The sequence below is a fragment of the Mobula hypostoma genome, chromosome 2 (genome assembly GCF_963921235.1).
Source record: "Mobula hypostoma chromosome 2, sMobHyp1.1, whole genome shotgun sequence".
NCBI lineage: Eukaryota > Metazoa > Chordata > Chondrichthyes > Myliobatiformes > Myliobatidae > Mobula > Mobula hypostoma.
The window spans coordinates 37,713,990-37,728,249 of record NC_086098.1 but is presented as its reverse complement, the minus strand read 5'-3'; the positions used below and the strand labels follow the sequence as shown (position 1 = coordinate 37,728,249).

General features: G+C 41.4%; 1 protein-coding gene across 4 annotated transcripts in view; it reads left to right on the top strand.

The window, feature by feature from the left end:
* Positions 1–14,260, top strand: part of msraa (methionine sulfoxide reductase Aa) — a 358,153-nt gene that overhangs the window by 249,146 nt on the left and 94,747 nt on the right. For all 4 annotated transcript variants that reach the window (XM_063035622.1, XM_063035623.1, XM_063035614.1 and 1 more), the window contains one exon: positions 3,394–3,500. In XM_063035622.1, the coding sequence (XP_062891692.1) occupies positions 3,394–3,500 (107 nt within the window). The remainder of the gene's footprint in view (positions 1–3,393; positions 3,501–14,260) is intronic.

Below are 14,260 nucleotides of genomic sequence, written 5' to 3'. Positions count from 1 at the left end.
GTCTAATTTCAGAGTGCGGTCTGTGATCACTTAGTTTGCAGCATACCATTGCTTCAAGATAGTCCTCAGTTCTCTGAAGCAAAGAGGAACATCCACGTCGTCTTTCCATTGACAGAGTAAAGTAGGACATTGACGTTGTGCTCAGTGCAAACTTCCTTAATCCAAAGGTGCAGCACATATCGAACGTTTCCCAGCAAGATCCTGGCATCAATTGAAATGAAACACAAATTCCACCAGATTTGTGATTGTTAACTGTGTGCCATGGAGGTCTCTGCCTGTTTCTGGTAGCAGTCTTACTATGTCACTTGAGCAGTACAATCAAGTTCCTGGCTCACTGCTGGTTACCTAGGGCTGTCCTTTTCATGTTTAATATGTGTGCTGTCAGAAAGCTGGCACGGCTGCGGAGCTGGACAACAAAGGAGGTGATCCTGCCTCGAGATAGGCTGTGCTCTAGGAACATGTTGCTCAGGATTCTTTGGTTGATGATTTGCAATAGGGCCCTGAACAGGGAATGCAGATTTTTAAATTATCTGCTTGCATGCCCCATAATTTTACCATCATGTTTGCTTGCCTTCTCCACCACCAAGGCAGTGAAAGGTGTAGCAGACATGGTATAGACACCAGTACCTTTTAGTTGTAAGCGTTTTTCGATAGCTGCATGTCTTCTGTACACCCATAGTTCTCAGGATTCTTCCTGTATGTTCAACATGGGTTTTGCTGTCATTTAAAAATTCGTATTAACAGCAAATCCAGAACAGAATTTAATTTTGTCGAAAGATGCCTTTCCACACATGCTTGGTAGAAATGTTTAAGGATCACCATTGTGCAGTTTCCTTTTGCCTTCTGCTGTTCATATTCCCTCACCCTAGTCCTCTACGAAGCTCCATCTCAGAAATTTCACTTGGGAGGTGAAACTTCCTGGGCTCCCAAAGGGGATACATCTGATAGCGATGGTGAGCAAACCGGCTGCGTGGTATACTTTACAGTACCAGCGACCCGGGTTCAATTCCGACTGCTGTCTGGTAGGAGTTCTCCCCGTGACTGCGTGGGTTTCCTCCGGGAGTAACAGTTTCCTCCCACAGTTTGTACTAGTTGGTTTGTTAATTGGTCATTAGTGTGTTGGCGCATGGCCAAGTGGTTAAGGTGTCGGTCTAGTGATCTGAAGGTCATTAGTTCGAGCCTCAGCTGAGGCAACGTGTTGTGTCCTTGAGCAAGGCACTTAACCACATATTGCTCTGTGATGACACCAGTGCCAATCTGTATCGGCCCTAATGCCCTTCCCTTGGACAACGTTGGTGGCGTGGAGAGAGGAGACTTGCAGCATGGGCAACTGCCAGTCTTCCATACAACCTTGCCCAGGCCTGCGCCCTGGAAATCTTCCAAGGCGCAAATCCATGGTCTCACAAGACTAACGGATGCCTATAATCTATAATAAATTGGTCATTGTAAATTGTTAAATCATATCAACTAGGTTAAATTGAAAGTTGCTAGGCAGCACCACTCGAAGGGTGCTATATCCCAATAAATATATAACTAAACCATTATGGGTCCTGGTGACAGGATGGAATGCCAGTGTGGGTTGAGTAATCATTCAGTACGAAAAATCATTAACAACTCATTAACTGAAACATATGTGAGATTGGGCCTTGTACTAAAAAACCACAAATCAAAGTTCTCTGCAATCTTTCCCACAACAATGAGGCCCTGAAAAACATGAACAATTTCCCATATATTGGGAGCCATTTTAAACAAAGGCAAACACTTCCAATTGAATGGATCTGTTTCTTGTCATTGTATTCTTGTCAGAGCTTTATTTGCTCATCTCGTAGTTTTGCATGAGTATATATAGGGTATAATCTTTTTCATTATGCTACCTGGCCTGCTGCGTTCACCAGCATTTTTTGTGTGTGTTGCTTGAATTTCCAGCATCTGCAGATTTCCTCGTATTTGTGAATCTTTTTCATTGCGTTGTTTCCTCTCAGAGCTGAAGGCACAGGGAAGTCTGTTTTCTCTTCATACATTTCACTAACTTCACTGTCAACACCTCACTGCAACTCCTAAATCGGGGGTGTTACTCATCCAAAACTTGAATCCAAAATGATTGTTATGTAACACTGTTTATGTTGTTTTGAATTGGATTTGATTTTGCTTGGGTAGCTTGGCCGCAGAACAATGAAATCACCCAGACAGAATTCTGGCACGGTAACGTGGCTTGTTGCAATACTTCAGATTTCCATTTTGGCTGGGATAGTCTATTGACCCGTACAAAGCAAACTTCAAAAGGTCTGTTGGCTTTCCTAGGAATTTATTAAGCTGCTTAAGTTTACGCAGAGAGCCACGTGCTCTGTTAGTGCTTCACAAATATTGGGGTTAACTGGGATCTTGTCACCAGTGAAACTGGCTTCAAGTGTACACATGCTAACTGCACTTTGCTTAGCTAGGCATGATTCAGGTTGGTTGTATTATGGTTTAATCAACGTAAGTCTGAACAGGTACCAGTTTCAAATCAGCACTGCTTGTTTATCAAGGCTGGAGAATTGTTTCTTCAAGCATTTCCTTTTGGTGACATATATTAACATATATTTGCATTCCTCGGGAGAAATTAAACCTAGAATTTTCTTGGAGAAATGTATGAACAGTTCCAAATAGGTACCTTTAAAAATCTAGCTTAAATATACATTATTAAATTAAATTAAATGTAGCCTCACAAAGGACAGTATATTACTGCAAAATATGCTGTTGTGTCAGCCAAAATTGTACCTTTACTTAAAAAGATGGGTCAGATAAATTGCTAATTTGATTCTCAGTTGATCAGTTGGTTTGAAGAAAAGGCAATACGTACCTTTTGACAAGTGCGTTCAGTACAAATAGTATTTTTTAAGCAGGTCACCAATCACAATAAAATTATTTCTCTATTCATTTTTATTAAAATATTTTTGTTTCTCAAAGATTTCTTTAACTTAACATCTTAAGTTTACATTTAGTCACAGTAAGCATCAAGAACACATGCTTTCTATTAATATTTCATAATTAACAGCACTCAACTATAGACAACATGTTAATTGTTAGCAACACACACAGAATGCTGGAGGAACTCAGGAGGCCAGGCAGCACCTATGGAAAAGAGTTCAGTTGACATTTCGGGCCAACACCCTTCGGCAGGACTGGGAACATCGACTGTACTCTTTTCCACAGATGCTGCTTGGCCTGTTGAGTTCCTCCAGCATTTTGTGTGTTGTTTGGATTTCCAGCATCTGCAGATTTTCTCTTGTTTATGTTCATTGTTAATCCATTTTGCTCACCAAGCATTCATTATTAACTGCAAAAGATATATTACAGCGCTGTTACACACTGAAACCTGCAAATGTATCAGCCTATGTTTTTGATGTGCAGGTATGCGGCAAGGAAACGACGTTGGCTCTCAGTACCGGTCAGTCATTTATCCGTACACCAAGGAGCAGATGGCTGCGGCTCTGAAATCTAAAGAAGTCTTTCAGGAGGTACTGTGGATAAAAGCTTAGAGGGAGATTATTTTCTTTAAATGGTTTGAAGTTTGTTTGTTTTGAAATAGCACAAAAGATTTCTGATGTTTATGAGATCCCGTGGCTGTGGGAGTAGAAATATCAATGTAGAGCTGGAATCAGCAGCCATTTTTATAGTCAGTTTGGTTATAAATCTGAGATGGTGGTGTTTCTTCTTGCAATTTTATTCATTATTATCTTTTGGCCTATGTATTTTGCATTCATAAAGGTAAAGTGCTTGAGAACGGCAAAGACAGATCTGGAAATCCGAAATGTGATTTTGAAATTTCAAATCCTGTTTCCTCCTACGTCCAGGCAGGAGTAGGCCCTTCCAGCCTCTTGAGCGGCGTCGCCCCAGCAACCCCCAACCGTCCCGATTTAACCCTAACCTAATCAAGGGGCAGTTTCCTCCTCACAGAGGACTCTGGGATTGAACTCTGAACTCTTAACTCTGAACTCTGAGCTGTAATAGTGTTGCGCTAACCCTGCCACCCTTTTTAGATGATAGAATGAAGATTCTAGCTGGTTGTTGCGTTTGAATAAAATAAAGCAGTAACATAGAGCTTGGTATTGAAAATTGATATTATACAAATGAATCTAAATATGATATCCAAAATATTATCTCAGCTGTAACACCAGAGAAGAATGAACATTTAATTTTTGTTTCCTAAAAGAAATTTGTCAGACATTGGTGCTCTAGTGAATTTTTGAACTGAATTGAACAAAGTTGCATTTTACCATAATTTAAATTTATGCAGCCTGACATTAGTGTATACTCTCTGTGACCCCATCCACTCCACCATTATCTTATCCACATAAAACACTCAATGAACTTGCAAAGCAAACCAACACCATCACAGTGGTTACCCTGTTGGACAAGTATAGATTGATTAATCCATCATAAATCCCACCAAAGTTGTTTGAGGATTTGAAATTGCTTTCCAAAATTAATAAACTATTTTCAAGGTAACATACAGAAAATGCTGGAGGGAACTCAGCAGGACAGGTAGTTTCTATGGAAATGAATAAACAGCCCATGTGTCGGGCTGAGACCCTTCTTCAGGACTGGAAAGAAAGGGAGAAGACACTGGAATAAAAAATGTGGGGGGAGGCGAGGGAGGGTAGCTAGAAGGTGATAGGTAAAGCCAAGTGAGTGGGAAAGATAAAGGGCAGGAGAGGAAGGAATTTGATAGGAGAGGAGAGTAAATCATCGAAGAAAAGGAAGGAGGAGGGGACCCAGTGGGAGATGATGGGCAGGTGAGAAGAGGAGAGAGGCCAGAATGGAGAATACAAGGAGAGGGGAGGGGGGTAGGGAAGGAGAAATTGATGTTCGTGCCATCAGGTTGGAGGCTACCCAGATAGAATATAGGTGTTGCTCCTCCATCCTGAGGGTGGTCTCATTGTGGCACCAGAGGAGGCCGTAGACTGGCATGTCGGAATGGGAATGGGAATGGGTATTATAATGTTTGACCACTGGGAAGTTCTGCTTTTGGCGGATGGAGAGAAAGTGCTGAGCAAAGCTGTCCCCCAGTTACGATGGGTCTCACCTGTAGAGGAGGCCACACCAGGAGCACTGGACACCAGTAGAAGACATCAGCAGCACTCACAACACGCTGGAGGAACTCAGCAGGTCGGGCAGCATCCGTGGAAAAGAACAGACAACGTTTCAGGCTGGAACTCTTTGACAGGACCTGACGAAGGGTTCCGGCCCGAAACGTCTGTTCTTTTCCACAGATGCTGCCCGACCTGCTGAGTTCCTCCAGCGTGTTGTGAGTGTTGCTTTGACCCCAGCATCTGCAGAGTATTTTGTGAAGATATCAGCAGATTCACAGGCCAAGTGCTGCCTCACCTGGAAGGACTGTTTGGGGCCCTAGATGGAGGTGAATGGGCAGGTGTAAGGTGTAGCACTTTGGCCACTTGCAGGGATAAGTAGTGGAGAGGGACGAATCATCAATGGAATCATGAAGGGAGCAATCCCTGCAGAAAGCAGGGGTGGGATAAGGCTGTAAAGAAATTTTGTTGTAGTACGATCCCTTTGGAGATGGCAGAAGTTGCGGAGCATGATGTGTTGGTCTATTTTCAATGTGGTTTGTTAAAAATACAAATGGTCATCAATATCCTTTAAGGAATAGTGACATCAGACTCCTCTCAACGTGAATGACTCTCAGCAGATCCTCAAGTAAGCTACTCATTGATATTAGCAAGTGGATATACAGAATTGACAGCTGTATCAGTGGTATCACGAGGTCAAGAATATTAACTGGCGGCTTTTACTGGAATTACTGGACGTTTAACGTTTGCTGTGATACTAGGTGGACTTCGACGTGTATTGGTAGCAAACTTCCAAGTTCCCATTTACATTTATTTTCACTTGTTAAGTTTTGATTTGTACCCAAAGAGCTTTTACTATTTTGTGTTCATAAGAAGCACTAAAAGCATTCAGTTAGTGATAGAATAGTGACCAAACAGGATCAATACTTGTATGTTTAATTTCCCACTGAGCAAAGAAAGAATGTCTGTTGAAAAGAGGTAAGGTGGGTTGAATATTAGTGTCTCTTGATCCAAGGTAGGATTATGCTGTCATTGTTATGGGCCTTATCAGAGTATCGGCACATCCTGTGCTGCTACTGCCTAAACTTGTAGCTGACGCTGTATGAAATTACTGCAGTAATCTGCACGTGGTGCTACGTAATCATTTGTGTGACTCAAAGAATCTTTGCAATAAAATAGAATTAATAAAATTGCTGTGTTCCAATCATTTATACCCAAAACTTTATCTGTTGGATCAGTCTTGCTGTTTTGGAAAGTGTAAGATTTTGATAAGTATGATTTATGCCCTAAATTAATTTCAAAATATTTCAAATTCAGAATAGTTTAGGATCCCTTTAATCAGGTTACCGGGAGCCATTAGCTTCAGCTGTTATCTGGGTTAGTAAGAAATTTTCTGTAATGGTCCGGAGAAGTGCTGTGGTGCAGGAAAGCACAGAGACCAACCTGAAAGTTAAACAGCTGAGCCCACCTTCACTGTTCTTGAACACTGAGCTGGGAGGCCCTGCCAAAGGCACCATTGTTAGGTCTCATCTGTTTTTCTCTTGCTTTATAACTCTTCCAGAGATTTACACAGAATCAGCTGTAAAGGAATTCAATTTTTATTGTAAAAGGTTATTAATTAGAATTGGAAAAAATAGCAATGAATTGTCAGAGAGGATTTTCATAATAATTTAGGAGTCTCTACCAGCACTTGTGAATCCTCTGGCTCTATGTGAGTAAATCAGGGGAATAGTATTCCAATATCCCTTCTGCGCTTTTCCCCTGTGATAAAATGCATTTTTATGTAATCTCTTTGGTCATTATGTTGGTAAATATTTGAACCCCAAGAAGGGGATAGCACTTAAATGACAGAAGCCTTACATGGCGTAATAGAGGAGCAAGCTTATGAACCTTTTTCATGGGGTTGTTATTGTGGTACAGAAGAGAAAACTCCAGGGGATGAAAAACTGCATTACAAAACCAGGCCAGCTTTTTTGTCGTGCAGTTTGCAACATGACAATACATTAATGATACAGAGCATATTTAGCATACATAGCAGCTTCAGAGCTGATCTTTTTACAGCAACTTTCCAGAACCCTGAGGTTTGTCCACATGCCCTTGTGTTTCAACTAAAAGGTTGAGAGTGTCAGTACAAAAATCTACCATTATGCTGCAGTGCAGCTCTGAGAGACTAGACCCGGCAATAGTTCCGCATTTTGCATGAGAACGTAAAGTACGGACCCGTTTGTTCTATCGTGTGAGCCAATTGCAAAGAAAGGAGGGGAGGTCAATATTTTTTTAATATCAGTATTATATTTTTAAATGACCCAGGCACTGTCACATTACTGTTTGTGGGATATCGTATCCAATCGGATATCCTGAGGCTGTTAAAGATGCATTATTAAAGCCTTTTTCTTCCACAGTAATGAGGACACTAATAAATAGGCATAACTTTCCAAAATATTTTTAGATTTCTGAAATAGCTTTGGGTTGACGTAGATATTCAGTGGGCAAATAAAGTAATTAAACAGGTTCAAATTCAGTATTGTCCTGTGATAAAATCATGAGCAATTACTTTTGTGTTCAATTTTTAAAAACATATGATGACTTTTTATGAATTATGTTAGAGTGATTAATTGTATAGATGCTGAGTTAAAATAAATATGAAACATAGCATAAATTGAAGATGTTTTTCATTGCTAAAACATTGGTTGCTTTGCAAATACTGAGTGCATCAAACAGAATGGTTAAGTAGAACTGTGTTGAAGCTCCCTCTCCTGGTCTATTTACTATCATTCTTCTGGTTTCCACCATTATTTTTTGTGACATCTGTGCAGCGTTCAACAGATCTATTACCACGGCAACAGACTCTGTTTCACCCTTTGATTATCTGAGGAGAACCAGTGGGGTTAAGAGTCAGTTGCATATTGTCACGCAGCTGCTTGAAAATCAGCTGCTGGCCTTGGCTATTGCGAGGAGGTATTGGAGGCAGCTAGGTTAAGCAGCTCTGAATAACTGCCAGCTGTGTGCATCATAGCAGTATAGCAGCATAGCCCAGGAGCCCTAAGGTCAATGTCATTAGCTTTGTCCTCAGTCCACCCTTTTCCCCACTCAGATCTAAGACAGTACTTTATTCCAATCATATTCAGTTCAATTTCTGGAGTCATATATTCCATTTGCTGCATCATCTGCATTGTGCTTTAAATATTTTAAAGAGCGATTAGCCTTATTTGTCACATGTACATTGAAAGATAAAGTGAAATGCATCATTGTGTCACTGAGCAACATGAGCAACATTGCGGGCTGGCCGCGAGTGTTGCCAGGCTTCCAGCGCCAACGTAGCTTGTCCACAACTTGCTAGCCCTAACCTGTGTTGTGTGTCTTTGGAATGTGGGAGGAAAGTGGAGCACCCAGAGGAAACCCCCACGGTCACGGGGAGAACGTGAATCTGGTTCACTAGCACTGTAATAGTATTACGCTACTGTGCCACTCCCGTGCTATTGCCGCATTCTGACTCGTACGCAGTGATTGCTTACTTTTAGGCAATGATTCTGATGTGCACACCAAATCAGGGGTAAATGCAAGCAGGCTTTTTCCACTGAGGTTGGCGGGACTACAGGGAAAGGTCATGGGTTAAGGGTTGAAAGGTGAAAAGTTGAAGGGGAATATCCCCAATCAAAGGGTCGTGAGAGTGTGGAACAAGCCGCCAGTACAAGTGCAGGTCGATGGGAGCAGGCAGTTTAAAGGATTCAGCATGGACTAGAGGGGGCCAAAGGGCCTGTTTCTGTGCTGTACTTCTCTATGACTCTACAGTAAGCTAGAGGGATGGTGACAAGAAAAAAAATCACATCTTTAAAACCACTGACTAAAATTCTTTCCGCCGGTTGCTTTTTTGGGTTGTGCTGTTACACGCATAACTGCCATTTTCCATTATTATTCATGAAGAACAAAATGTATTCTGTTTATGAAGAATATAATGTATTTTAAAAAGAGGGGAAATTAATTAAAATGTGTAGTGGTAGATAGGATCAAAAGGATGTTAGTAAGCTAACAGTTCCATGAAGATGGATGTATTTAACTCACTGTGTTATGTTTATATGTTGATCATTTAGTCGGGCTGTGTGACTGCATCATATTTCTGATTTTGTTTATTTAAATATGATCATGCTGAAGTTAAATATGCTTAAAATATGAATGAATGATGCTGAATATTTGACTGTTTTATAGCTGACATCTTCATACTGCACACACTATTTTGAATGTAATCTGTAGCAGTTTAGACAATTAGACCACACGTATTCAGTCCAGGCTCTCTGCCTCTTTGCTTTTCTGTCCCTCTGCATTATGTCTTATTGCTTTAATTGTCACTGAAATCAAGAAGCTGGACAGTAAGAATTTTTCAAGGAAATAATGTAGAGAGTATCAGAACTTTACAGTTAATCTACTTTATTGAATAGAACAATATTTTTCACGGTGGCTCTGACTGAAATAAGAACACAAGAAATAGGAGCAGGAGTAGGCCATCTGGTCCCTTAAGCCTGCTCAATAAGATCATGGCTAATCTAGCCAGGGTATCTTCCCCCTGCTTTCTTCACCCGCCTCTTCCACCCGTCCCCCTATTCCCCCCCTCCTCAGTCCTCCTCCCCTCCCCCCATACGCTTTCTCCTCTCCCCTCTCCCTTACCTCCTTTCTAACATTCCTCTGATCCTCCCTAAGCTACACATTTGAAGGGCCAACTGGCCTAATTCTGCTCCTATGCACAAAAAATAAACAAAGCATTGGTCTTTTTTTCTCTCTCTGCTCAGTAGCTTTTAGGGAAGCTATTGTTTGGCTAAATGGGCTGAAAATTTCCGCAGACACGGGAGATTCTGCAGATGCTAGAAATCTTTGAGCAACACGTACAAAGTAGTGGAAGAATTTTGTTTATCCAGCATTTTGTGGGTATTGCAGAAGATTTCTACACAGCTGCCCCTTCAGCAGAGGACTGAGGAGTAGCTCTGATGGAATTCCAAGCATGATACCTGATCATACCTTAATAAAAAATCTATCTACACGTTTTCTGTCTCTCCTCATTGACTTCTTGTCACATTTTTGTTTCAGCTTTCCCTGTTAAATTCATCTGTCTGTATTTATAATGGATTATGCCTGTGACCTCATTTTTTTGATCGTAGTCTAAAAAATGAAAAAGCTGCAGTTTCATATAATTAAATTTAACTTTTAATAATTAAGCATACAAATTTAAAAAATCAAAGTTTTCATTTAAAGATTGCAACTTTTCCATTTTAGAGTTAATACTAATGTCTATATCTGTGAATCCTGAACTGAGTTTACATTGTTGAATTTTAGCATGTGTATTTTGTCTAAATCTCCAGGATATTTCACTGATAGCTGTGCTGAAACAGTACCTTCCTGAGATGCATAGCACCTGTGCTTATATTGTTTCTTAAAGAATTTATGAAATACAAGGTTACATTTTTATTTGGTGGTGTCCTTATCAATATGGAAGAGTAAATACTGTGCAATATCAATTCTATATCTGTTGTAACCACCAGACTGAAGTTAGTAAACATACATATTGAAGCCAGTAAACAACATATTGAATAGGCAAAAGCAACTTGGTTTTAAATTATAGTTCAAAATAAATTTATTATCAAAGTACATATACATCACTATATACAACCCTGAGATTCATTTTCTTATGGGGATTCACAGTAAATACAAAGAAACACAATGGAATCAGTGAAAGACCGCACCCTAGAAGATGAACAAACACCAACGTGCAAAAGACAACAACCTGTGCAAATACAAAAGGAGAATTTAAAAAAACAATAATAAATAGCAAAAATATCAAGAACATGAGATGAAGAGTCTTTGAAAGTGAGACCAGAGGTTGTGGGAACAGTTTGTGTTGGAGTGAGTGAACTTCAGCAAAGATATCCCCTCTGGTTCAAGAGCCTGATGGTTGAGGAGTAATAACTGTTCCTGCACTTGGTGCTGTTGGCTTTGACTCTCCTGTACCTCATTCCTGATGGCAGCAGTGAAAAGGGAGCATGGCCTGGAGGGTGGGAGTCCTTTTCTGCGCTAGCACTCCACGTAGATGTGCTGAATCATGGGGAGGTCTTTATCTGTGATGGACTGGGCGGTATATTGTGGGCTTTCTGTTCAAGAACACTGGTGTTTCCATACCAGGCTGTGCTGCAACCAGTCAATATACTCTCCACTGCACATCTATAGAAGTTTGTCAAAACTTTAGATCACATGCCAAATCTTCACAAACTTCTAAGAAAGTCGAGGCACTGCTGTGTTTTCTTTGTAACAGCACTTGCGTGCTGGACCCAGGACAGATCCACTGCAGTGATAACACCGAAGAATTTAAGCTGCTGATTCTCTCCACCCCAGATCCCTTGAAGAGGACTGGCTCATGGACCTCCAGTTTCTTCCTCCTGAAGTCAATAATCAGCCCCTTGATCATGCTGACACTATTGAAAGGTGGTTGTTGTGCACCACGCAGCCAGGTTTTCAATCTCTTTCCGATATGCTGATTCGTCACCACCTTTGACTTGGCTAACAACAGTGGTGTCATCAGCAAACCTGAACATGGTGTTGGAGCTGTATTTAGCCACACGGTCATAAGTGTAAAGTGAGTAGAACAGGGGGCTAAGCACACAACCCTGTGGTGCACCTGTGCTGATGGAGATTGTGGAGGAGATGTTGTTACCCATCCGAACTGACTGGGAAATCAGCAAGCAAGGAAATCAAGGATCCAGTTGATCTAGTTCCTGAAGCTTATTGAGTAACTTTGAGGGAATATTAGAATATTGAATGCCAAGCTGTAGTCAATGAAGAGCATCCTGGTGTATGCATCTTTACTGTTCAGGTGTTCCAGGATTGAGTAAGAGGAAATGAAATGGCAGCTGATGTTAACCTGTTGTGCTGGTAGGCAAATTGGAATGGATCCAAGTTGTTTCTTAGGCAGGAGTTGATATGTTTCATCACCAACTCCTCAGAACACTTCATCACAGTGGATGTAAATGCTGCTGGACAATAGTCATTGAGGCAGGCTGCCATGTTCTTCTTAGGCACTGGTATGATTGAAGCCTGCTTGAAGCAGGTGGGTGCCTCAGACTGCCAAGGTAAAAGGTTAAAGACAGCCGTGAAAGGAAAGGAATGAATATTCTGCATGGAGGTCGGTGACCAGTGGTGTGCCTCAGGGATCTGTTCTGGGGCCCCTACTCTTCGTGAATTTATAAATGACCTGGATGAGGAAGTGGAGGGATATGTTAGTAAGTTTGCTGATGACACAAAGGTTGGAGGTGTTGTGGATAGTGTGGAGGGTTGTCAGAGGTTACAGCGGGACATTGACAGGATGCAAAACTGGGCTGAGAAGTGGCAGATGGAGTTCAACCTAGATAAGTGTGAAGTGGTTCATTTTGGTAGGTCAAATATGATGGCAGAATATAGTATTAATGGTAAGACTCTTGGCAGTGTGGAGGATCAGAGGAATCTTGGGGTCTGCGTCCGTAGGACACTCAAAGCAGCTGTGCAGGTTGACTCTGTGGTTAAGAAGGCATACGGTGTATTGGCCTTCATTAATTGTGGCATTGAATTTAGGAGCTGAGAGATAATGTTGCAGCTATATAGGACCCTGGTCAGACCCCACTTGGAGTACTGTGCTCAGTTCTGGTCACCTCACTACAGGAAGGATGTGGAAGCCATAGAAAGGCTTCAGAGGAGATTTACAAGGATGTTGCCTCGATTGGGGAGCATGCCTTATGAAAGCAGGTTGAGTGAACTTGGCCTTTTCTCCTTGGAGTGACAGAGGATGAGAGGTGACCTGATAGAGGTGTATAAGATTATGAGAGGCATTGATCGTGTGGATAGTCAGAGGCTTTTTCCCAGGGCTGAAATGGTTGCTACAAGAGGGCACAGGTTTAAGGTGCTGGGGAGCAGGTACAGAGGAGATGTCAGGGGTAAGTTTTTTTACTCAGAGAATGGTGAGTGCGTGGAATGGGCTGTTGGCAACGGTGGTGGAGGCGGATACAATAGGGTTTTTTAAGAGACTTTTGGATAGGTACATGGAACTTAGAAAAATAGAGGGCTATGGAGAAGTCTAGTAATTTCTAAGATAGGGACATGTTTGGCACAACTTTGTGGGCCGAAGGGCCTGTATTGTGCTGTAAATTTTCTATGTTTCTGTGTCTTTATGAATTCCCTCCTTCTATATGACATAGACCATCCATTGTGGCTACTTCAACTCATGTAAATAATTGTGCCAAGGATTCTAAATGAAGGCATGGGTAAGGGAGATACAAAGGGAAAGGAAGGCGGTTAGGCTTTTTATTTCTTCATTTCACATCCAAGTCTTAGCCTATTGATCAGTGGCTTTCGGGTTCCAGCTTTTATTGCAGAGACTGGAGCACACAGTCCAGGCTGGTGCTGAAATATTATTGTGCAGTGGAGATGTTAGACTGTTAAATGTGCTACTCTCCAAATGAGATGGTAAGCTATTGAGATGAACAACAAAGGTATTGTTGAGATTATTGTCATATGCAGATATACATGTATGCAAGTATGCAGTGAAAAACTTACTTGCAGCAGCATCATACAAGCAGCATTCACAAGAAAAACATAAATTAAGCATAATACACAATTTTACAAGAAAGAATTCAAAAAAAGTAGAACAGAAGTCCATTTTGGTGCAAAGTGATAATAATGTTGCTAAACTGTAGTGATTAGGGCTTTACTGGTTGGTTCAGAACTGAATAGTTGAAGGGAAGTTGCTAATCTTGAACTGGATGGTGTGGTATATCAGGCTTCTGTACTTCCTGCCCAATGGTAGCTGCAACGCATGGCATGATCTGGATGGTGGTGATCTTTGATGACTTATCATCTATCTTTGAAGCTAGATGCTGGTTTCCTGAGGCAGCGCCTCCTGTAGGCAGTACCGGCGGTAGGGAGGGATGTGCCTTTGACGTATTCAGAGGAATCCAGTACTCTCTGAAGCTTCTGACATGCATGTGAATCGCTGTATGAGGCCGAGATGCAACCAGTCAGGATGCCTTCAACAGTAAATTCATCTCTAGACATTTGTTAGAGTGACGAGCCAACCTTTACTAATTTGCTAAGAAAGTAAAAGATGCTGGAGCACTTTCTTTGTGGTTGCATCTATGTGCTGGGCCGAGGACAGGTCTTCTAATATATTAGGAATT